Raw genomic sequence first — 26,099 nt, forward strand, 5'->3', positions numbered from 1 at the left:
TCAGCTGTCTCTGCTACGTTCCTCCCTTCCACTCGCCCATCGGGGCAAACTCTGTAAAATTCCCACTTGTCCAAGCCCTGCACCCACACCTTTCTCTAGTTTCTCTCCCATCTCCTTTCACGTCCTCTCAGGGCTCATCTTGTCCATGAGACCCACTTCCTGCTCCCTTGAACCTCTTCCCACTAAATTGCTGATCTCCCAAACCCACCCCTCCCTGTTCACTGATATTTTTAATTGTTCTCTCTCTCTCTTCTGGCACTGTCGCTCTCACCTCTCCGAACACGAGCCGGAATGTGGCGACTAGTGGCTTTTCACAGTAACTTCATTTGAAGCCTACTTGTGACAATAAGTGTTTTCATTTCATTTCATTTTTTTTTCCATCCACTGTCATCACCCATCGAAAGAAATATTTGGTCCTATCGTCTTTATGAACTACCGCCCGTCTGGGCGGCACGGTAGCACTGTGGTTAGCATTGTTGCTTCACAGCACCAGGGCCACCGATTCGATTCCCGGCTTGGGTCACTGTCTGTGTGGAGTCTGCACGTTCTCCGTTTGTCTGTGGATTTCTTCCGGGTGCTCCGGTTTGCTCCCACAAGTCCGGAAAAACGTGCTGTCAGGTGAATTGGACATTCTGAATTCTCCCTCTGTGTATCTGAACAGGCGGGGAGTGTGGCGACTAGGGGCTTTTCACAGTAACTTCATTGCAGTGTTAATGTAAGCCGACTTGTGACAATAAAGATTATTATTGTTAACCTCCCTTTCCTCTCCAAAATCCTTGTTCTTGGTGTCGCCCAAGGATCAATCCTTGGCCCCTCCTATTTTTCACAAGGTGACGTCATCCAAAAGCACCATGTTAGTTTTTACAGGTACACTGACAATGCCCAGCTCTACCTCACCACCATCTCTCGCCATTCCTCCACTGTTACTAAATTATTGAACTGCTTATCCCACATCCAGTACTGGGTCAGCTGTAATCTCCTCCAATTAAAAATTGGGAAGACTGAAGCCATTATCCTCGGTCACCACTACAAATTCCGTTCCCTAACTACCCTCCCCCTGGGGACTGTTTGAGAACATATCCTATCATATTTAATCCCAGCATGAGTTTCTGACCACTTACCACACCATCACTAAGACCAGATATTTCAATCTCCATGACAGCTCCTGTCTCCAATTGTTAGATCCTAGGTAAGCAGCCACGCATAAACCGTAGGTTAGAGAACAAAGAGAATTATTATTATTTACAATCCGATCACCACCACTCCCCGAGGGTCTCCTTCCCAAAACTGCACCCAGGTCAAGGCTTTTATACTAGTTACCCATTAGAGGGAAGCCCCGCCACTTTACCAGGGAAGTCCATATTCCCCAGAGCGCACGGGAAACCAGATGGTTCGTATTCCGTGACCTCTGCTGGGGCCATAACACCCCACCCCCAAGTCTGGACATGTGTCGGTGTCTGTTGGAACCTGTCCTGGATCTCTGATCCAATTATATCGGTGCTGATGCTCTGGCGTGGTCTGTGTTGGCCCAGGGAGTGGGGGGGGGGGGGGGGGCGGGGTGTCCCGGACTGGAGAATGGCGCTTGCGGGATGAAAGCCGAGCTGGAGGCAATGGTGTTGGCAGCGTGGCGGCCGGTGCAGGTACCTTGGGCGGTGGGCAGCGTGTCCATTTCAGTCTCTGAGTCAGAGCTGAGTGGAATCTTTTCCAACATCTCGGTGTCCTCAGTCGGGGGGCTTTTGTCTGCGGCCACAACCGGAGCCAGTGTTGATGGCTTTGGGGCCAGAGGCGAGCCTGGTGGAGTTGGGAACGCCGTGGGGGATGGGCTGTTCAGTGGGGATATTCAGCACGCAGCTCTGTAGATGATCCACGTGACGATTGGATTCCCGACCTTATGCCATGACCTTACAGGATGCCTGGGAGCTAAATGGCCCCATCGCCGAAGTTTCTGATGTGCATGGCATCGTCGTGGCTAAATGTGCGGGCTTACAGACAGCGACTGGTGTTTCTCTCGCACTGGCTCTGGTGGACCCACCTGCCTAGATAGGAAATGACCATGCTCAGGTGGGTGCGGAGGCAACAGCCCATCAAGAACTCCGCTGATGCGAAGCCCGTCATGGCACGTGATGTCTTATGATAGAAGAAGTAATGCACTAGGCGAATGTCCCAGGACCCAGCTGTCAGCTCCTTCATGCCCAGCTTAAATGTTTGAACTGTTCTTTCAGCCAGTCTGTTCAAAACCGGGTGTTAGGGAGCTTCCCTCTCATGTCAAATCCATTTGGCAGAGGCAAACGCTGCAAACTCCATACTTGTGAATGCCGTGCTGTTATCGGACATCAGTTCCTCGGGGATTCCGTGCGTTCTGCAAATCTGGTGTTTTGCCACGGTGGGTGGGGAATTTGTCCCACTCCACCTTTGTCCCAAGAGTGGAATGGGGCGACAGCAGACGTGACACGGGAGAGCTGTAGGTCGGTCTGAGTGCAGCTGCGGATGCAGGATGCTGTGACCGACTGAGTCTACGCAATGGTGGATAGCTATTACCTCATTGGCCGTGGTGGGAGTAGGTGGCTGAGTTGGCAGCAGTAGGCTGCTCAAAACATCCCCATGGGGTATGTGGGCCCGGGAATAGTGTTCCATTACGTAGTCATACACTGCCAGTAATAACACCTAGTGCTAAACGCAGTGGAGGCTGTAGGAGGTATCTCACAGCCTTCCTTGAAGAACCAGAAGGGACTTGTTCGTCATGACAGTGAAGTGGTGCCCGTAGACAATGAATGTCGCATCCTTTATTTTCGAGGGGTAAAACTTAGAGAGAAGAATTGTCATCCCAATAGCGGCAATCTAAAGCTTTAAATCGCTCACCGTGTTTTAAGATGTCACCTGAATTGCTTTTGCACTTGTCTTTGTGGCGCAATTGGTCAGCGCATTAAGTGAAAGGTTGCTCGTTCTCGACCATCGAGGAACAAAACATTCACTGTTTTTCCACATCAGGATTCATTGTCACAAAGTTCCAAGTTGTTAATGGGAGACAAGAAAACATCTCCCAAGCTGTTTCATTATGAAATAAATATTGATATTGAACATAGCATATAATAATACATGATATATATATTTCAAATATACTGAATGACTTCACCTTTATCTACTTCTAACTCATTAGAAATCTGAAATTGTCACGACGTTGAGGACCCGGGTTCGATCCCGGCCCTGGGTCACTGGCCGTGTGGTGTTTGCACATTCTCCTCGTGTCTGCATGGGTCTCACCCCACAACCCCAAAGATGTGCAGGGTACGTGGATTGGCCACGCTAAATTGCCCCTTAATTGGAATTTTTTTTTTTAAAAAGAAATCTATGAAATTGTTCCACCCAAACAAACCCATCAATTACTCTCTCTTCTTCAGCTCCACAGTGAGTGAGACAGGGAAAAGCTGCAACATTCCAGCCTCACATTCTCCAAACACCCACTGCCAGCAGAAAGCATTTGCGATTTTGCTGAATGCATTTATTAAGAAATGGTGAAGGGTAAATATTCAATGTTTGGGACGATACCATATTCCGGTTGCATTCAACAACAAACTTGAATTGGGGAACTTCAGGACAGTGAGTTTTACTAAATGTTGTAGCCCAGTTTTGTGTATAAACCGGATGTGATAACCCCTTCACTATTTTGTCTCTTTCTCCAGAACTGTGCATTTTGCAGAATATCATTCGAAACTTGGAAGTGTAAATGTCACATGGCTGTGAGATAATTAACTCCATTAATAATTAGCAGCAAATGGAAATTAGGTAAATTTTCCTCGCACTCGATAAATAAATTTTAAGATTTATTCCCAGTTTCAAACATCCGAAACTAAGATTTATGTGTTCTACCAAGAAATAAATTATATTTGTTTTCACGGTTTGGACCAGAGAAAGAAACCTTCATTTCCTGACGCACAATCAAACAGCAGTGCAAGTGCCAAAGACTAACTACCAGAGCAGTAGGTTACAGCACGTTTTACAATTTGCTTCCTCCACGTTCCTTTTGCTATTTAAATTTTCACGCCAGATCACTTTCACCACAAACAAGTTTATCCTGCAAAATGGCACATTCTGTTTGAACACGTAGTAAATGGACCAGTGCAACGTTTCTGTAGTGTAGTGGTTTGAAACACGTCTTTCATGCCAGGTCGGTCTAAAACATTTCCACATGCTTTTCATTTCAGATTGAGGAAAAAGTTCCATGCTTTATGTTTTTTGCAAAAGATTAACTGATCATAGTATTTCTAGCATTTCCCAATTGCAAAGTCAGGAATCACTGTAAAAAGAACAAAAGGGACGGTCTGTGATAGAGCGAAAGGTAGGATGGATTGACTGACACAAGAATGATGATGTGGAGATGCCAGCGTTGGACTGGGGTGGGCACAGTAAGAAGTCTTACAACACCAGGTTAAAGTCCCAACAGGTTTGTTTTGAATCATTAGCTTTCGGAGCACAGCTCCCTCAGTGAGTGAAGAGGTGGATTCCACAACCACACAAATAGACAAAGTCAATGATGCAAAATGATACTTTGAATGCAAGTTTTTGCAGGTAATTATGGCTTTACAGGTCCAGGTGAAGCGACTGGAGAGGGATAATCACAGGTTAAAGAGGCGGGAATTGTCTCAAGCCAGGACAGCTGGTAGGATTTTGCAAGCACAGGCTAGATGGTGAGAGGTGAATGTAATGAGATATGAATCCAAGGCCCCAGTGGAGGCCATACTCATTGGTGTGGAACTTGGCTTTCCGTTTCTGCTTGGCGATTCTGTGTTGTCGTGCGTCCTGAAAGCGTCCTTGGAGAACGCTTCCCTGAAGATCAGAGGCTGAATGCCCTTGACTGCTGAAGTAGTCCCTGACTGGAAGGGAACATTCCTGCCTGGTGATTGATGCGCAATGTCCATTCATCCGTTGTCGCAGCGTCTGCATGGTCTCACCAATGTACCACGCTTCGGAACATCCTTTCCTGCAGCGTATGAGCTAGACAACATTTGCCGAGTCTTGTACTCATCTACCGCGTACCTGGTTGGTGGTGTTCTCACGTGTAATGGTGGTACCCATGTTGATCTGGCATGTCTTGTAGAAGTTGCCATGGCAGGGTTGTGTGGTGTCATGGTCGCTGTTCTGAAGGCTGGGTAGTTTGCTTCAAACAATGATCTAATTGAGCGCGGCTGTTTGAAGGCAAGTAGTGGGGATGGTCTTGGCAAGATGTTTGTCTTCATCGATGATGTGTTGAAGGCTGTGAAGAAGATGTTGTAGTTTCTCCGCTCTGGGGAAGTACTGGACGACAAAGGGTACTCTGTCGGTTGTGTCCTGTGTTTGTCTTCTGAGGAGGTTGCTGTGCGGCTTTGGAACTGTCGATCGATGAGTCGAGCACCATATCCCGTTCTTACAAGGTCATTTGTCTGTGTCTGCAAATGTCTATTAGGTTCCTCCTTGTCTGAGCAGATCCTGTGTATATGGTGGGCTTGTTCATAGGGATTGGCTTCTTTAATGTGTTTTGGATGGAAGCTGGAGAAGTGGAGCATCGTGAGGTTATCCGTGGGCTTGCGGTAAAGCAAAGTGCTGAGGTGACCATGAGGAAACAAACCTGTTGGACTTTAACCTGGTGTTGTAAGTCTTTTTACAAGGAATGATGAATAAGGCAACGTTGACTTGGTGGTGGTGGAACCTTTGTGGTCCAGTGGTTCAGAGTCAGTGGTTCAGAGTCAATGCTTCACCGGCAGGGCCCAGGATCTTTGACAGCTGACAAAAAGTTAACTCATTGAATGAAACCGGGTCTGACAGCGTCTGTGGAGTGAGTTAATCTTCCAGCTGGATGATCTTTCAACAAAGCTGGAAAAGTCAGAGATGTAACAGGTGGGAAACAAGTCTAGAGGCTGAGAGAAAGGAGTGAAAGGACAACAGGGAAGGGCTAGGATAGGTTGCAAGGCAGGTGAGAGAAACGACGAAAGGGATGATGGTGCAAAATGTGGGTCGGAATGGGACAGATTTTTCTTCCTGCTGTATAAACTGGCACAAATATCATTTCTGATCTACCAATCACAGGTTTAGCACCCATATTTTACCTTGCATCACCATCTTTATCATCAGCACTTTGCAGCCTATCAGTGTCCTTGTCCTGACCCTGTATTTGTTCTCGATCTCTTGTGCATATGACATTACCATCTCTGACTAGAAGTTATACTTCTCACTCCACTGATTCTGGCAGAGCTGTTTTCGATCAGCAAATAATTCGGGTTTGTTTTAACAGTTCCTGTGAAAGCAACAAATCTTAATTTACTGACCAGGAATCGACCCAAGGCTGCGGCCGTGAGAGCCCCAAAAGCGAACGACTTGATCATGAGGGAAGCTGCTGGCATGTTTTTTTTCAACCTGGCTTAACCTGATCCCATTGTCTTTTATTTTCATTTCAGACCTTTTTTCACCAGAGACAAGTTTATCCTACAAAATGTCATGTCGAAGAACACACAAGAGCTATTTGGCCATTCAAAACAGCGGTTACTGTTGGCTGGACCATGAAATTGACAGTAACTGACACACATCAAACTCGAAACGCTTTCATGTTACATCTCCTTCTGCTTCTGTCGCTGCCTCGCCGCTGGCTGTCCTGTTCCCAGGGTCAATTAGCTGCTTGATGCAAACACAGACAATTTGTGATCACGAGCTTTACCTGGAAAGCAGGAACAAGGGGATTCTAGGTCACAACGTTTTGAGAAGAGTTGGAGTTTCCAGATTTCAGAGTAAAGAGACACCAGGATCTCATCTTCCTGATTATCTCAGATGCTGATTACAGGAATGTGCACAGTTCAGATTATCCACAGTCACAATCTCTTTCCAATCTTGTGCACGTTAAACTTTGAAATTGCAATATTTTCACACTGGCTTGAAGTGTGGCAAAAGCAGAGCTGTGATAAGAGTATGTTGTTCAGCAGATGTGCCGCAAGAAGGTTTATAACAGGCTGATGCTAACACTGCTCTTTTTTTAAAAATAATTTTTATTGTCGCAAGTAGGCTGACATTAACAGTGCAATGAAGTGACTCTGAAAAGCCCCGAGTCGCCACATTCCAGCGCCTGGTCGGGCACACGGAGAATTCAGGATGTCCAAATGACCTAACAGCACGTCCGTGTGGGAGGAAACCGGAGCACCTGGAAGAAACCCACGCAGACACAAAGAACGTGCAGTCTCCACACAGACAGTGACCCAAGCCAGGAATCGAACCTGAGAGCCGTGAAGCAACAGTGCTAACCACTGTGCTACCATGTCGCCATTTAAATGCGATGAGCTACAGTAAAGGACTGACACCGTTAATGTGTTTCAGCTTGTCTCATTGGAAATCTGCCATAAACACTGGAGTTTTGAAAAATGAGAGGGAATCTCATTGAAACGTATAAAATTCAGACAGGGTTGAAGAGACTGGTTACAGGGATGTCATTTCCTCTGGTGGGCTGGGGGAGGGGTCAAGAACAGTGTTTTTCAAACTTTTTCCCGGGACCCACTTTTCCCAACTGGCGGACATTCGGGATCTATGCTGGCCGGCGTTCGCGAGACATGCAAGCTGATGTTAGCGACCCATGCCGGCCGATCTTCATGACACACCATTATTGCTTAGTTTTAATGCGGCAGGTGAGCTGCTTGGTCCTCACGATCTCTCTTGCTTCGTCATTCAGTCTTACATTCCTGCTAAGGACTTCCGCAAGAGGTTTTTCCTCAAAGTCACCATGCTTAGTCTTCAAATGGAAGATATGCGGGCTTTAAACTTCATTTGTCAGTACTTCCCTGCATATAACACACGTGGACTTTGCATCCTGATTTGCATTGGCACAATTAGCGCCAAACCACAAGAAATCATCTTATACTGCTTTGTTCCCGATTTCAGTTTCTTATTAGTTGTTTGTTCACCAGATGCCTTGGAACTCAGGATGCAGCTCACACCAGCACTGCCTCATGAATTCTCCTGAGAAGCTCCCTCCAGCAGATTTAATAGTGAGATCCTGTTCTGTTTGCACATCTGGCCCTCTCTACCTTATTACAAAATGACCATATTCAGTTTTTCACACAGTCCTTGCTTGCTGGCAGCGACAAAATTGAGGAATCTCACCTCTATGATTTTGCACCCAAAGCATTGACTGGCCAGGCACATGACCTTCTCTCTGCCTCGGGCGGAAAGACTCATCTTTCATATTTAAAGGCCGTTCGCGGCCGGCATTCTCTTTTTTACTTTGAAACTTTATTTCTAATACATAATTTTTCCAAATTTATGACTTTTTACTGCTAAAAATTAAAACTACTTCAGTTGATCATGTGCATCCTTACATTTATACGCAAACTTTGTTTTAAATATATTCCCATTTCTTTAGAAATTTAACCAATTATAGAAAAAAATACAATCTTGTTTTTCCTTTACAAACTACGACATTCGAGGAGATGAAGTAACTTGTCAACCGTGCACAATGTCACACTGTTTCTTACTGGTTCCACTGCATTGCACTATCCAAACATCCACTTCACCTCCTGCTCCATTCTCACCAAAAGCTCCGACTTCCTGGTTTCCAGAGAGTGTCGACACAAAGTGATGACTGTAGGTTTCTTCCTGTCTTCAGATATGTCAACCCTATTGCCTGGCCTCGGTTAACCAGTATTCTGAGAAACCTAGCCTGGCTGGCTTCCTCTCACTGTTTCCGCCCCAGTCACAGATCAATTCCCGACCAGAACTTAGCGTCATGGGAGTGCAAACAAACATTGTACTCGCCATTGAACGGATTGACCAAGTAGCCGCTTGTTGCATTCTGCCGATCGGTGGAGGGAGACGAGCCCAGCAGCGGCAAAGGACGAGCAGTAGAGCGGAGCTCCAAGCTGGGGCCACCACTGTTAGCATTACGTCCACGTGGACACCCGTCAGCCCATTTCACACACACCCCTCCCACTGGTCATTGCTGCAGAAGGCTGTGGAGGCCAAATCACTGAGGTTCTTGATTAATCAGGGGTTATGGGGGGAAGGCAGGAGAATGGGGATGAGAAAGTATCAGACATGATTGAATGGCGGAGCAGACTCAATGGACCGAGTGGCCTAATTCTCCTATTTCAGGTCTTCTGCTCTGCGCGCGGTGACCATCACACAGCCTCGCGCTGCCCACCCTCTCAAATACCGTAACCAATCCGGGACTGCCCACAGCCGGCATTGTTGAAAGCCAGTCGCGGCAGTTGGGAACTTCTTCCACAATCGGGAATGCCACAAACAACCGCTCCCGACACCCACCTGCGGGTTGCGACCCTGAGTTTGAAATTACCTGGTCTAGAACAAGGGGCCTCCGTCTCAGGCCATTTAGGACTGAGATGAGAAGAAATTTCTTTACTCAGAAGGTAGTGAACCTGTGGAATTTTCTACCTCATGAGAATGTGGAGCCTTGTTTGTGTATGTATACTCCAAAGATGGCTTAATGGTGAGAAAGCTGTAAGTAATGATGTTCAGAGAGACTTGGGTGTTTATACAATGAGCGCAGTTTTGTTCCATTTCTGACTGGATATTTGGTGAATTTTTGCTGATGAATGCAAGGAACATGGAATTGAAGCAGGAAAAACACGAGTGTTTGGAATGTTTTAATTTCATTTCACCGGTAATTAATTCCGAAAACTCCTTAAAAGGAAGAAACTGTGACCAGCAGAGCCGAGAAGGCTCAAACCTGCTTGCAGACATCCCCATGGATTTCAAATCCATCTCTCTGAACCGATCGTTAACAGCTGGTGTTAACGCATTAGTGTTGCACTTATAAAATCATAGAATGGCTGCAGCAAATAAAGGGAACATTCGACCCGATGAGGTCACCCTACAATTTTGATGACCTCTTCTCCTGACCAAAACGCAGCATTGCAAACTTCAGCTGCCTTTAACACAAGCGGGGTTTCTTGAATATACTGCAATGTCAAAACTGCTGAACTTTTGGCAGCAGTGGGACTCAAACTTTCTCCACAGAGTCTGGAGTCTCTATTCAGAGCCTTAAGCTACTCAGCCATGCTATCACAGAGCACAGTGTGATGGTTGCCCTAAGTGAGAACATACAAAATGTGCACAGAAATGGAACATTTGAATTTATTGTCACGTGTACCGAAGTACAATGAAAAGTATTGTTCTGCATACAGTTGAGACAGATCGTTCTATACATGAAAAAACACAGGGCATATGATAGGTACACAATGTAAATACTAGGGTGGCACCGTAGTTAACACTGCTACCTCATGGACTTCCGCTGGTGGCTATGAAGGAGTAAGTCGCACATTTGGTGGCTCCCGCTCTGGTCGGACTTTTGGACCTTTCCCCCCCAATTTTCTACCAGACTAGAATTGTAAAACTGATGACAGAGGAAATTGTGTACTGAATTCCCACATCGGTGCATGGAGAGAAGGACTAGAAGTGCTCGTAAAAGCAGAAATGGAAAGACAGAAGGCATGGGCTGAAGCTGCAATGGCAGACAGCATGGCGGAGGACCGGACCTCTGGTTTGTCGACCCAGCGGTCAATGGAGCAGCTGATGCAAGTTATTCAGGAAGGCTTTGCTAAGCAGAAACGGGACTGCTTGGACCCGATAAAGGAGTCAATTGAGCGGCTGGAGCTTAGATTGGACGCCCAAGATCAGGCACTCCAGAAGGTAGAGAAGGCGCTGGCTGAGCAGGAGGAACATCAAACTGCGGTGGAGTTGGAGGTGGGGATGCTGAGAGACCAGCAGAAGAAGCTCCTGGAGAAGGTGGAGGATCTAGAGAATAGGTCCTGCCAGCAAAACTTGAGAATCGTTGGGCTCCCGGAGGGGTCCGAAGGAACGGACGCTGGGGCATACATCGTAGATATGTTTGAGAAGCTGCTGGGGGATGGGGCATTCTCCCGGCCCTTGGAGGTGGACAGGGCTCACAAATGTTGCTCTGTTTCTCTGGTTATGATTATGGCGGTCAATATGGTCACCTTCCTTAATCCTAATTATTTTTGCTTTTGAGTCACCAGGTATCTCTCGAAACTGCCACAAGGGACTTCCGGGTGCGGCTATGCAGAGCTAGGTCGCATATTCGGTAGCTCCCGCTTGGAACTGACTTTTGGGCTCTTTTACAGGGCCCCCGCGGCATTTGTTTGACATTTCCCGGTGTGGCAAGAAGACTGCAGCATTCCCCTGACAGTGTCCCCCAGGAATGTTATGTCTTTTGGCTACCAGACCCGGCAGAAACAGTAAAAGATTTGGCTGCAGGTTTAGACAAAAACCTCTTCCAGCATGCAGGCGGGGGAAGGGCAAGCTGAAAGCTGCAATCTGACTTGACTCTATCAAAGGTGAATTCTAGCAGCAGACGGAACAACTGTGAAAAGATCTACCAAGGCCATTGAAGAAGCAGGGACGAGGCTTCCGGTGGCGGCCATGGAGGAGTAGGTCGCGCATTCGGCAGCTCCAGTCTGGAACTGACTCTCAGACCTTTTTCAGGAGTTTCCATAGACTTTTTAAACGGACCAGAAGTGTAACGGCCAAAGGAGCGGCACTGGAGCAACGGGAGAAGCGAGGGAAAGAAAACAAAATGGCGGCGGCCAGGGACAAAGGGGAGCTGCAGGAGTTCATCAAGCGCTGCTTCGAGGAGGTGCGCAAGGAGATATTGGCGCCTATGCTTTCGGCAATTGAAGGACTCGGGATCACCCAGAAGGTCCACGAAGCTAAGATCCAGGAGGTACAGAAAAGAGTCAGTCAGAACGAGGACGGGCTCGTGGGCCTGGCGGTGAGAGTGGAGCAGAACGAGGCGCTACACAAGAGGTGGGCGGGAAGACTCGAAGACCTGGAGAACAGGTCGAGGAGAAAGAATCTGCGAATCCTGGGTCTCCCTGAGGGAGTGGAGGGGGCTGATGCCGGGGCATACGCGAGCATGATGCTCGAGGCGATGATGGGCACGAAGGCCCCTTCGAGGCCACTGGAGTTGGACGGGGCACATCGGGTGCTGGCGAAGAAGCCCCAGGCAAATGAGCCGCCAAAGGCGATGGTGGTGAGGTTCCACCGGTTCACGGACAGAGAGTGGGTCCTGAGATGGGCCAAGAAGGAGCGGAGCAGTAAGTGGGACAATGCAGAGATCCGAATATACCCGGACTGGAGCACGGAGGTTGCAAAGCGGAGAGCGGGTTTCAACTGGGCCAAAGCGGCGTTGTACCAGAAAGAAGTGAAATTCGGAATGCTGCAGCCAGCGCGACTGTGGGTCACATACAAGGGCCAACACTCTTACTTCGAAACGCCTGAAGAGGCGTGGACCTTTGTACAAGCCGAAAAGTTGGACTCTTTGTGAGAGTAGGGGGGATGTTTGAGGTTTGATGTGTGATGGTTGTTGTATATAGGAGGTCAATTACGCGCAGGAAATGTTACATGGGCTGGGGGAGAGAGACAAGGCCGCGACAGGAGCTGCACCAGAGGGGGCGGAACGGGCTTTGGAAAGCGCGGGGTGTTTTCCCCCGCACGGGAAGAAAGGCGGGAAGGGGAACAAAGGAATGCATATGGATTGGGAGACTCCCACGCGGGGAGGTCAATGGGACAGCGGGGGAAGCCGGGGCCAGCAGGCGCCAGCTGACTTACGGGAGTGACATGGGGGGAGCAAAAAAGCTAGACGGGTCTGGTGGGGAGGGGGGGGGGGCGAAAGGGTTGCTGCTGCACTGGCCGAAAGGGAATGGGACACAGAAGAGGTGGGCGGGACGGGGATCCCCCCCTCTGGGGGACTGGAGGGTGAGGGAGGCGTGGACACGGGACTGGCCCAGAAAAGGAGATGGCTAGTCGGCGGGGCGTGTGGGGGGTGAGAGCCCCTCCAATCCGGCTGATAACGTGGAATGTGAGGGGCCTGAATGGGCCGGTGAAGAGGGCTCGAGTATTCGCGCACTTAAAGGGACTGAAGGCGGACGTGGCCATGCTCCAAGAGACACACCTGAAGGTGGCGGACCAGGTCAGGCTAAGAAAGGAATGGGTAGGACAGGTATTCCACTCGGGACTGGACGCGAAGAATAGAGGGGTGGCAATATTGGTGGGAAAGCGGGTGTCATTTGAGGCCAAGACTATTGTAGCGGACAATGGAGGGCGATATGTAATGGTGAGCGGTAGGCTGCAAGGGATGTGGGTGGTGTTGGTAAACGTATACGCCCCGAACTGGGATGATGCAGGATTCATGAAGCGCATGTTGGGGCGCATTCCGGACCTGGAGATAGGAGGCCTGATAATGGGAGGGGACTTCAATACAGTGTTGGATCCAGCACTAGACCGCTCCAAATCAAGGACTGGAAAGAGGCCGGCGGCGGCCAAGGTACTTAGGGGGTTTATGGATCAGATGGGGGGAGTGGACCCATGGCGGTCTGCAAAGCCGCAGGCCAGGGAATTTTCTTTCTTGTCCCATGTACACAAAGCCTACTCCCGGATAGATTTCTTTGTTCTGGGTAGGGCGCTCATCCCGAGGGTGGAGGGGACGGAGTATTCGGCTAAAGCCGTTTCGGACCATGCCCCACACTGGGTGGAACAGGAGCTGGGAGAGGAGAGGGATCAACGCCCGTTGTGGCGGCTGGATGTGGGACTGCTGGCGGACGAGGTGGTGTGTGGGAAGGTGAGGGGGTGTATCGAAAGGTACTTGGAGGACAACGGGGAGGTGGGGGTGGTGTGGGAGGTGTAGAAGGCGGTGATCAGGGGAGAGCTGATCTCCATCAGGGCTCATAGGGAGAAGACAGAGGGTATGGAAAGGGAGAGGTTAGTGGGGGAGATTTTGAGAGTGGACAGGAGATACGCAGAGGCCCCGGAGGAAAGATTACTTGGGGAAAGACGACGGCTCCAGACGGAGTTTGACCTGTTGACCACAGGGAAGGTGGAGGCACAGTGGAGGAAAGCGCAGGGGGCGACCTACGAGTATGGGGAAAAGGCTAGTCAGATGCTGGCACACCAGCTCCGTAAGAGGATGGCAGCGAGGGAAATAGGGGGAGTCAAAGATGGAAGGGGAGCCACGGTTCGGAGTGCGATGAAAATAAACGAGGTATTCAAGGCCTTTTATGAAGAGCTGTACAGATCCCAGCCCCCAGCGGGGGAAGAGGGGATGAGACGATTCCTAAATCAGCTGAAATTTCCGAGGGTGGAGGAGCAAGAGGTGGCTGGTTTGGGGGCACCAATTGGGTTGGAGGAGCTGAGCAAGGGTTTGGAGAGCATGCAGGCGGGGAAGGCCCCGGGACTGGACGGATTCCCGGTGGAGTTCTACAGGAAGTACGCAGACCTGTTGGCCCCGCTACTGGTGAGGACCTTTAATGAGGCAAGAGAGAAGGGGACCCTGCCCCCGACAATGTCGGAAGCGACAATTTCTTTGATCCTAAAGCGGGACAAGGACCCACTGCAATGTGGATCGTACAGGCCGATCTCGCTCCTCAATGTGGATGCAAAGTTGCTGGCAAAAGTGCTGGCCACGAGGATCGAGGACTGTGTCCCGGGGGTAATCCACGAGGACCAGACGGGATTTGTAAAGGGCAGGCAACTAAACACCAATGCGCGGCGGCTCTTAAACGTGATAATGATGCCATCGGAGGAGGGAGAGGCGGAGATAGTGGCAGCTATGGACACGGAGAAGGCCTTTGACTCAGTAGAGTGGGAGTACCTCTGGGAGGTGCTGCGCAGGTTTGGGTTCGGGGTAGGGTTTATCAATTGGGTTAAGCTCCTTTACAGAGCCCCGATGGCAAGTGTAGTGACGAACCGGCGGAGGTCAAAGTACTTTCGACTACCGAGGGACGAGGCAGGGGTGCCCCCTGTCCCCCCTGTTGTTCGCATTGGCGATCGAACCATTGGCCATGTCATTGAGGGAGTCTAATAAATGGAAGGGGGTGGTCCGAGGGGGAGAAGAGCATCGGGTGTCGCTATATGCGGATGACCTGTTGCTGTACGTGGCGGATCCAATGGAGGGGATGGTGGAGGTCATGCAGACTCTAAGGGAGTTTGGGGAGTTTTCGGGCTATAAGCTCAATGTAGGGAAGAGTGAGCTCTTTGTATTACAGGTGGGGGACCAAAAAAGAGGGATAGGGGACCTACCGCTGAGCAGGGCGGAGGGGAGCTTTCGGTATCTGGGGATCCAGATAGCCAGGAGTTGGGGGACCCTACATAAACTGAATCTGACGAGGTTGATGGAGCAAATGGAGGAGGATTTCAAAAGATGGGACATGTTACCGCTCTCGCTGGCGGGCATGAGTGCAGTCGGTCAAAATGGTGGTCCTTCTGAGGTTTCTGTTTGTGTTTCAGTGCCTTCCCATCATGATCACTAAGGCCTTTTTTAAGAGAGTAGGCAGGAGTATTATGGGGTTTGTGTGGGCGAATAAGACCCCAAGAGTAAGGAGAGGGTTCCTGGAACGCAGTAGGGACCGAGGAGGGTTGGCGTTGCCAAACCTGGGGAGCTACTACTGGGCAGCAAATGTGGTGATGATCCACAAGTGGGTTATGGAGGGAGAGGGGGTGGCATGGAAGAGGATGGAGATGGCGTCCTGTAAAGGAACGAGCCTGGGGGCGTTGGTGACGGCACCTCTACCGCTCTCGCCGACAAAGTATACCACGAGCCCGGTGGTGGCCGCAACGCTAAGGATCTGGGGCCATTGGAGACGGCACCGGGGTGCAATGGGAGCATCAGTGTGGTACCCGACCACCGGTTTGTCCCAGGGAAGATGGACGGGGGGTTCCAGAGCTGGCATCGGGTGGGGATTGGAAGAATGGGGGACCTGTTCATCGACGGGACGTTTGCGAGCCTAGGGGCACTGGAGGAGAAGCTCGAGTTACCCCCGGGAAATGCCTTTAGATAGATGCAGGTGAGGGCTTTTGTGAGGCGACAGGTGAGGGAATTCCCATTGCTCCCGGCACAAGAAGTTCAAGATAGGGTGATCTCGGGTGTATGGGTCGGGGAGGGCAAGGTGTCAGAAATACACCAGGAGTTGAAAGAAGAGGGGGAAGTGCTGGTAGAAGAGTTGAAGGGTAAATGGGATGAGGAGCTGGGGGAGGAGATTGAGGAAGGTCTGTGGGCTGATGCCCTCGGTAGGGTTAATTCCTCCTCCTTGTGTGCCAGGCTCAGCCTGATACAATTTAAGGTGGTCCACAGAGCGCACTTGACGGGGGCGAGGTTGAGTAGGTTCTTTGGGGTAGAGGACAGATGTGGAAGGTGCTCAGGGAGCCCAGCGAACCATGTCCATATATTTTGTTCATGCCCGGCACTGGAGGGGTTCTGGAGAGGAGTGGCGGGAGCAATATCTCAGGTGGTGAATGTCCGGGTCAAGCCAAGCTGGGGGCTAGCAATATTTGGAGTAGTGGACGAGCCGGGAGTGCAGGAGGCGAAAGAGGCCGGCATTCTGGCCTTTGCGTCCCTCGTAGCCCGGCGAAGGATCTTGCTAATGTGGAAGGAGGCGAAGCCCCCCAGCCTGGAGGCCTGGATAAATGATATGGCTGGGTTCATAAAGTTGGAGAGGATTAAGTTCGCCTTGAGAGGGTCTGCGCAGGGGTTTTACAGGCGGTGGCAACCGTTCCTAGACTATCTTGCGGAGCGTTAGAGGAAGGTCGGTCAGCAGCAGCAGCAACCTTGGCGGGGGGGGGGGGAGGTGGAGAGGGGGGACTGCCTGGAAGGGTGGATGAGCAAGAGATAACATGAAGGGTTGGGGAAACTGGCACGTACGGGTGAGGGCCAGTGTACAAAGCTGTGTAAATATATCATTTTGCCATGTATATATCTTGCTCTGCGCGATTTCTCGGGTTTTTTTTGTTACGGGGGGGGCGGGGGGGGTTATTTGTAAGGGAGAAAAATTGTGTTAAAAAACTTTAATAAATATATTTTATTTTTAAAAAGAATCTACCACAAGGTTCAAACCCGAATACTGTTCAAAGTCAATGCTATTTATTTACACACGCAGTAATATCTACTCATGCACAAAATACTACAAACTAAACTATCTCTAATGCTAGCGCCTATACTTAGCTTCGGGTGCCCACTCAGTCAGAGGAACAATGGCCGTTGTTTGGATCTGAGGCTATTGGGTTCGAAGAGATACAGGAGAACAGCTAATGTCGTCCGTCTGGTAGCGAGCGTTGACCTTGAACTTACTTGCTTCTGGTGATGCTGGTGGATGGGTCTCTCTGCTTTGAGAGCCAAGTCCAAGAGAGCGAATCTATCGTGGGGGTTCCTTCTCATACTGGAGGGGCTTCACGCGCTTTTAGACGGGCCTTAAACTTGGTCCCAATTAATTGGGAAGCTTCTCGATCATTGTTATCGACCTTAACCAATAAAAGGGGTGGGTATCCTGATGGCTGGGTGTGACTTCGGTGGGCGTTGGCCTTGCTTTGTTTGTGTCTTTCTGGTGCCGGGATGTCTGTAACAGTATCAACTACCTGAGTGTTAGTCCTTTGTTCCCCAGAGATTGGCCATCAATATGCTAATCGACCTAGAGTTTCAATTCTGTCTGGTAACTGCTTCCCAAAAATATGCCTGTTTGTCGTCTAGCATTGTCTAGCATTGTCCCTGCTTGTCGTCTAGCATTGTCCACATTTCCCTACATTCTTTGTGAGCGTCCATTTTGTATTCTGGAAGTGGCCATCCCAGATGGCTACACAGAGCACTCGCGAGGAAGCCGCGAATGGGAGACCCCCCGAGGGTAATGGTGGTGAGATTCCACAGGTACTTGGATAAGGAGCACATTCTACAGTAGGCCAAGCAGGCAATGAGCTGTAAGTGGGACAGTATCCTGCTGTTTACCAGTGTGGAGGTGGCCAGGAGAAGAGTAGGCTTCGACCAGATTAGGTCGATCCTTTTTAAGAAAAAGGTGAAATTTGGACTGTTGTATCCGGCCCTTCTCTGGATCACGTACGAGGAACAGCACTTTTATTTCAAGTCGCCTGAGGACGCGCTGGACTTCGCGAAAAGGAAAGGACTGGTGGTGGACTGAGAACTTTTGAACTTTGCTGCAACCTTCATGTTTTTCCAATTAGCTGACCATCAAAACTATATCTCATGGAACAGGCGGCAGAATGTGGTGACTAGGGGCTTTTCACAATAACTTCGTTGAAGCCTACTTGTGACAATAAGCGTTTATTATTATTATTACTTGAAATGAAAATCGCTTATTGTCACAAGTAGGCTTCAAATGAAGTTACTGTGAAAAGCCCCTAGTCGCCACATTCTGGTGCCTGTTCGGGTAGGCTGTTACGGGAATTGAACCGTGCTGCTGGCCTGCCTTGGTCTGCTTTCAAAGCCAGCGATTTAGCCCTGTGCTAAACAGCCCCTTGAGTGACTTCAGGTCACTTGCACCGCAGACAGATTTGTCATCCGAAATGCTCTATTTTTGTAACCTGCCATTGAACCATGGTCATTCCAATGAAACCATTGACTCTGAACCACTTGACCATCCGGGTTCCACCATCATCAGCACAATGATGTCCATCATTCCTTGTGTCAGTTGATCCATCCTGCCCTGCTCTCGATCACAGAACGTCCTTTTCATTCCTTTTACGAATTGACTCCTGACTTTACAACCAGAAAGTGTTTGAAATGCTCAGCAGCTCAGTTAATATTTAGCGACAAATGCATGAATTAATGAACTTTTCCTCAGTGTGAAATGAAAACAGTGCAATAATGGTTCCGCACAGATCCGATCTGGGAGCCTTGAGGTGAATGTGATAATCACTAACCTACAGAAACATTCACTACCAACATTGAATCATCATAGAATTTACAGTGCAGAAGGAGGCCATTCGGCCCATCGAGTCTGCACCAGCCCTTGGAAAGAGCACTCTATTCAAGCCCACAACCTATCCCCATAGCCCAGTAATCCCACTCAACCTTCTTGGACACTAAGGGCAATTTAGCATGGGCAATCCACCTAACCCACACATCTTTGGACTGTGGGAGGAAACTGGAGCACCTGGAAGAAACCCAAAGGCACTACAAAGATAGAATTCACGCAGAATATTTAGGAATTTTATAGAGAAATTGATCTAGCACTAGAATCATAGTCTAATGGCTCATCAGAAGTCTGTTCGATCCATTGTGTCTTGTCTATGTCTATGTTTTCAAAGTGCTGACCCTACACTTTTCATTCAAAATGATTGTCCAATTCTCTTTGAATACCCAGAGTTAATAAAAAGAATATTGAAAGAGGTGCAAGAGATTCTGAAGTGTCCATGTACAGTGCTTAAAAGGAACATAGCTTCTTTGTTCCTTAAAGTGACATTAAAAGTTATGGGAAATTCTTATACTATTATGGAAAGAACAATATTCAATTATGCAGTTAATTTCGTGCCTTTTCAATGATCAATATTGATCATGGAAATAGGGTAGTGCTGATGCTGCAGAATCTCAGTTCTGGAGTGTAAGTGAAAATTCTACCCTCTGTAAACTTGGGGTCATCCCAAATTACCGCTGTCATAACTCACAGCAAGTCCCGTTCCTCCAATCACCCCACAGCTCGCTGACGTACATTGCCTCCCATGAAAGTACTGGCTTTATTTTAAGCTTCTTATCCTTATGTTCAAATGTTCTGTGGCCTCTCTCCTCTCCATCTGTTCAAACCACATAATCATCTGAGACATCTCTGCTCCTTTAATTCTATGGACAGAACTGCTGGCAGGGCCTCTTATAATGCTGTGCAATTTGATGATAACATAGGAACAGGGGTATGCTATTCAGCCCCTTGAGCCTATCCCGCCATTTAATGATATAATGGCTGATTTATGACCCATCTCCTTTGGCACATATCCCTCAATATCTTTGCTAACAAAAATCTATCTATCTCAGATTTAAAATTAACAACGGATCGCGCTTTAACTGCTATTTGTGGGAAAGAGTTTGAAAGCGCTACAACCCTTTGAGTGAAGACATGCTTCCTTACATCTCTCCTGAATGGTCTAGCCCTAATATTTACACTATGCCTCCTAGTTTTAGAATCTCCAACCAATGGAAATAGCTTATCTTTATCTACCCTGTCTTTCCCTGTTAATATCTTCAGTACTTTGATCAGATCACCCCTTAACCATCTAAATTATTGTGAAAACAACTATAATTTGAGTAATTTCTCCTCGTAACAACCCCTGTAGTCCAGGTATCATTTTTGGAAACCAATGTTGCACTCCATCCAAGGCCGAAATATTATTTCTAAGGTGTGGTGCCCAGAACTGCTCACAGTACTCCAAATGGTATCTAACCAGGGTTTTGTATAGCTGCAGCATAACCCCTATGTCTTTCTATTCCAATCCACTAGATATAAAGGCTAGCATTCCATTAGCCTTTTTGATTATTTTATGTAGTTGTTCGTGACATTTTAAGGATCTATGCACCTGAACCCTCAAGTCTCTTTGGACATCCATGGACATCTCTCTGAATGATATGCAGAGGGACAGGTAGAATTGAGGAAACAGGGAGGTTGCAGAAGGACTTGGATAGGCTAGGAGAGTGAACAAAGATTCCCGTAGCAGCCTCCCCGAACAGGCGCCGGAATGTGGCAACTAGGGGCTTTTCACAGTAACTTCATTTGAAGCCTACTTGGGACAATAAGCGATTTTCATTTTTCAAAGAAGTGGCAGATGGAATACACTGGGAAAAGTGTGAGGTTATGCACTTTGGAAGGAAGAATGAAGGCATAATATTTTCTAAATGGGGAAATGCTCAGGAAATCAGAAACACAAAGGGTCTTAGATGTCCTTGTTCAAGATTCTCTGAAGGTTAACGTGCAGGTTCAGTTGATAGTCAAAGAAGAACAAGGTAGCACACCTCAACAACTACTGAGCAGTGGCCCTGACGTCTGTTATCATGAAATGCTTCGAGTAGCTAGTCATGAGACGGATTAACACCAGCCTCCCAGATGGTCTCGATTCATTGCAGTTCGCCTACCGTGGCAACCGATCCACAGCAGATGCTATCTCTCTGGCCCTACACTTGAACATCTCAACAACAAGGACACCTACGTCAGACTGCTGTTCATAGACTATAGCTCCGCCTTCTAACACCATTACCCCGACAAGCATAATAACCAAACTCTGCAACCTTGGATTTGACCCCTCCCTGTGCAGCTGGACCCTTGACTTCCTCACCAACAGACCACAATCTATCAGGATAGGTAACAACACCTCCTCCACAATAGTCCTCAACACCTGGGCCCCGCAAGGATGTGTGCTCAGTCCTCCACGTATTCCCTATACTCACACGACTGTATGGCAAGATTCAACTGCAGTTCAATCTATAAGTTTGCAGATGATACGACTGTGGTAGGTCGTATCTCAAACCAAGACAAATCAGACTACAGAAGGGAGATAGATCATTAGTTGGGTGGTGCACCGAAAACAACCTCTCACTAAATGTTGGAAAGACCAAGGAACTGATCATAGACTTCAGGAAGTATACTACGACAAACACCCCGTCTACATCAATGGCTCTGAAGTGGAGATGGTCAGTAACTTTAGGTTCCTGGAGGTCACCATCACCAACAGTCTGTCCTGGTCCACGCACGTTGATGCATCAGTCAAGAATGCCCAACAATGTCTCTACTTCCTTCGGAAGCTAAAGATATTCGGCATGTCTGCATCGACTCTCACACGCTTCTACAGATGTGCCATAGAGAGCATCCTATCCAGCTGCATTACAGCTTGGTATGGCAACTGCCCAGCCCAAGATCACAAGAAACTGCAGAGTGTGGGGAATTCAGTCGAATGCACCACACAAGCTTGCCATCCTCCCATTGATTCTGTCTACACCTCCCGCCATCTCAGGAAGGCATCAGCATTGTTAGAGACCCCTCACATCCAGGCATTGTCCTCTTCCAGATCCTTCCATTAGGCAGAAGTCTGAAGACCCGCACATCCAGACATAGGAACAGCTTCTTCCCCACAGCTACAAGACTCCTCAACGACTCTCCGTTGGATTGATCTGTTCCCTGTAAGAACACTATTCACAACGCTCTATGCTACTCTTCTTTGGCCCTTGTTCAGCACTGTAACCAATCAATTTTTGTTGATGTACCATTGTCAATGTACTATGGTGATTATTCTTTTGTCTATTATGTATGTATTGTGTACGTTCCCTTGACTGCACAGAAATACTTTTCACTGTACTTCGGTAATGTGACAATAAATATCAATCAAAGGTGCGAGGGGCAAGGTTTTGAGGAGATGTACGAGACCAGTTTTTTATACAGAGGGTAGTGGGTGCCTGGAACGCGCTGCAGAAGGAGGTGGTGGAAGCAAGGACGATAGTGGCATTTAAGGGACAACTTGACAAATACATGAATAGGATGGGAATAGAGGGATACGGACCCTGGATGTGTAGAAGATTTTAGTTTAGCAGCATGGTCGGTACATGCTTGGATGGCTGAAGGGCCTGTTCCTGTGCCGTACTTGTCTTTGTTCTTTGTTCTATCAATCAGTTAGGGAGGCAAATGAAATATTAGCTGCATTAGACAAGATTTATAATCATCTAGATAGGAATAATATGATCAGGGATAGTCAGCATGGCTTTGTGAAGGGTAGGTCATGCCTCACAAACCTTATCGAGTTATTTGAGAAGGTGACTGAACAGGTAGACGAGGGTAGAGCAGTTGATGTGGTGTATATGGATTTCAGTAAAGCGTTTGATAAGGTTCCCCACGGTAGGCTATTGCAGAAAATACGGAGGCTGGGGATTGAGGGAGATTTAGAGATGTGGATCAGAAATTGGCTAGCTGAAAGAAGACAGAGGGTGGTGGTTGATGGGAAATGTTCAGAATGGAGTTCAGTTACAAGTGGCGTACCACAAGGATCTGTTCTGGGGCCGTTGCTGTTTGTCATTTTTCTCAATGACCTAGAGGAAGGCGCAGAGGGGTGGGTGAGTAAATTTGCAGACGACACTAAAGTCGATGGTGTTGTCGACAGTGTGGAAGGATGTAGCAGGTTACAGAGGGATATAGATAAGCTGCAGAGCTGGGCTGAGAGGTGACAAATGGAGTTTAATGTAGAGAAGTGTGAGGTGATTCACTTTGGAAGGAATAACAGGAATGTGGAATATTTGGCTAATGGTAAAGTTCTTGGAAGTGTGGATGAGCAGAGGGATCTAGGTGTCCATGTACATAGATCCCTGAAAGTTGCCACCCAGGTGGATAGGGTTGTGAAGAAGGCCTATGGAGTGTTGGCCTTTATTGGTAGAGGGATTGAGTTCCGGAGTCGGGAGGTCATGTTGCAGCTGTACAAAACTCTGGTGCGGCCGCATTTGGAGTATTGCATACAGTTCTGGTCACCGCATTATCGGAAGGACGTGGAGGCTTTGGAGCGGGTGCAGAGGAGATTTACCAGGATGTTGCCTGGTATGGAGGGAAAATCTTATGAGGAAAGGCTGATGGACTTGAGGTGGTTTTCGTTGGAGAGAAGAAGGTTAAGAGGAGACTTAATAAAGGCATATAAAATGATCAGGGGTTAGATAGGGTGGACAGTGAGAGCCTTCTCCCGCGGATGGAAATGGCTGGCACGAGGGGACATAGCTTTAAACTGAGGGGTAATAGATATAGGACAGAGGTCAGAGGTAGGTTCTTTATGCAAAGAGTAGTGAGGCCGTGGAATGCCCTACCTGCTACAGTAGTGAACTCGCCAACATTGAGGGCATTTAAAAGTTTATTGGATAAACATATGGATGATAATGGCATAGTGTAGGTTAGATGGCTTTTGTTTTGGTGCAACATCGTGGGCCGAAGGGCCTGTACTGCGCTGTATCGTTCTATGTTCTATGTTCTATTAGCATTCATGACGAGAGGGCTAGAATACAAGAGCAGGGATGTACTTATGAGGCTGCATAAGACACTGGTCAGACCCCATTTGGAGTATTGTGAGCATTTGGGCCCTGTATACAAGGAAGGATGTGCTTGCCTTGGAATAGGTCCAGAGGAGGTTCACAAGAATGATCCCCGGAATGAAGGACCTGCCAGATGAGGAGCATTTATGACTCTGACTCTGTACCCATTGGAGTTTAGAAGGATGATGGGGGATCTTATTGGAATTTACAGGATACTGTGAGGCCTGGATAGAGTGGACATGGAGAAGGAAAGGGACCTGGCAGGGGAAACCAGAACCAGAGGGCAGAACCTCAGACTGAAGGGACAATCCTTTAAAACAGAGATGAGGGAGAATTTCTTCAGCCAGAGGATGGTGAATCTGTTTTGCCGCAGAAGGCTGTGGAGGCCAAATAACTGAGTGTCTTTAAGAAAGAGATAGAAAGGTTCTTGATTAATAAAGGGATCGGAGGTTATGGGGAGAAGGGAGGAGAACAGGAATGAAAAGAAAATCAACCATGGTTGAAATGCGGGGCAGACTCAATGGGCCCAGTGGCCTAATTCCTCTCCTATGTCTTATGGTCTTATGGTGGGGGTGAGACCGACAGAGACACGGGGAGAACATGCAAACTCCACACAGTGACCCGGGCCGGGATCAAACCCGGCGCCACGAGGCAGCAGTGCTAACCAATGTGCCGCTGTGCCTCCCGCTCACAATGAGATCTACCAGGTCTGACACCCTTCAGCTATGGCACATCACCTGTTCAGCCATCTCTACTTAACTTAGTTAATTAGTTTGACAATTTTTTTATTTCAAATTTAGTGCACACATTGTTGATCAGTCAATCTCTAGCATTCCTAATGAGAACAGCCAATTCATTTCTGGAATATGCTGGAATGTGAAAGAGCTGCTGCGTAATGTCACAGTTTAATATTCCAGACTGCTCCATTGGGTTCTTCACAGCGCAGCGTTTCTCTAGGGGATCATAGTTGCCTCACACACAAAAGGTCGTCAGTTCAAAATTTGGCAGAAACATTAACTTGCTCAAAAAGGTGTGGCAGGTTAGGCCCAGCAACGAACAATTGAACAGACCAAGTATGTTTTCTCTGGTGAATGAGGGGTTTGACCTGCTTGGGCCTTTTCAGATAATAAAACGGGGTTGATAGGATAAACAAGTGGACATTTCCACTTGTGGATGGAGGAGAATAAATCTAAGTTGGTCACCAATAAATCAGTCCACAGTTCAGGAGTAATCAAAAAAATCAAAATGCTTCCAAAACGTGGCAGATCTGGCAACATGCTTGGATTGAGAAACAGGTCATATCACTGATATAATCCATTACTGATGAAAGGTCACATAAATGTTGTTTCTCTATCTGTACAGACACTGTCTCATGTTCTGAGTATTTATAGTATTTTCTCTTGTTATTTCAGATGTCCAAGGTCTGCATTATGTCACTTTTCTTTACGTGAAGTGTCTTGAAGTGTGGGTGGCACTGTAGCACAGTGGTTAGCATTATTGCTTCACAGCGCCAGGATCCCAGGTTCGGTTCCCGGCTTGGGTCACTGCCTATGCGGAGTCTGCATGTTCTTTGATTTGATTTATTATTGTCACAAGTATTAGTATACAGTGAAAAGTATTGTTTCTTGCATGCTGTACAAACAATACATACCATACGTAGAGAAGGAAGGAGAGGCTGCAGAATATAATGTTACATTTATAGCAAGGTGTAGAGAAAAGATCAACTTAATACAAATTAGGTCCATTCAAAAGTCTGATGGCAGTAGGGAAGAAGCTGTTCTTGAGTCGGTTGGTACGTGACCTCAAGCTGTCGGAAGAAGGTGGAAGAGAGTACATCCAGGGTGCGTGGGGTCCTTAATTGTGCTGGCTGCCTTTCCGATGCAGCGGGAATTATAGACAGGGTCAATGGATGGGAGGCTGGTTTGCGTGATGGATTGAGCTACATTCACAACCTTTTATAGTTTCCTGCGGTCTTGGGCAGAGCAGGATCCATACCAAGCTATGATACAACCAGAAAAAATGCTTTCTATGGTGCATCTGTAGAAGATGGTGAGAGTTGTAGCTGACATGCCAAATTTCCTTAGTCTTCTGAGAAAGTAGTCGTTGGTTTCTTAAATATAGTGTCGGCATGGAGGGACCAGGACAGGTTGTTGGTGATCTGTACACCTAAAAACCTGAAGCTCTCGACCCTTTCTACTTCGTTCCCATTGATGTAGACAGGGGCATGTTCTCCACTATGCTTCCTGAAGTCGATGACAATTCTCCCCTTGTCTGTGTGGGTTTCCTCTGGGTG

The 26,099-nt window shown here is 48.0% G+C and overlaps 1 protein-coding gene across 1 annotated transcript in view; it reads left to right on the forward strand.

Moving 5' to 3' along the window:
• Window positions 1-26,099, forward strand: part of LOC140418084 (uncharacterized) — a 104,729-nt gene that overhangs the window by 69,338 nt on the left and 9,292 nt on the right. Inside the window, 1 exon segment of the mRNA XM_072501506.1 lies at window positions 6,429-6,542. Coding sequence (XP_072357607.1) covers window positions 6,429-6,542 — 114 coding nt within the window.

This window comes from Scyliorhinus torazame, chromosome 5 (assembly GCF_047496885.1).
Source record: "Scyliorhinus torazame isolate Kashiwa2021f chromosome 5, sScyTor2.1, whole genome shotgun sequence".
Classification (NCBI taxonomy): Eukaryota; Metazoa; Chordata; class Chondrichthyes; order Carcharhiniformes; family Scyliorhinidae; genus Scyliorhinus; species Scyliorhinus torazame.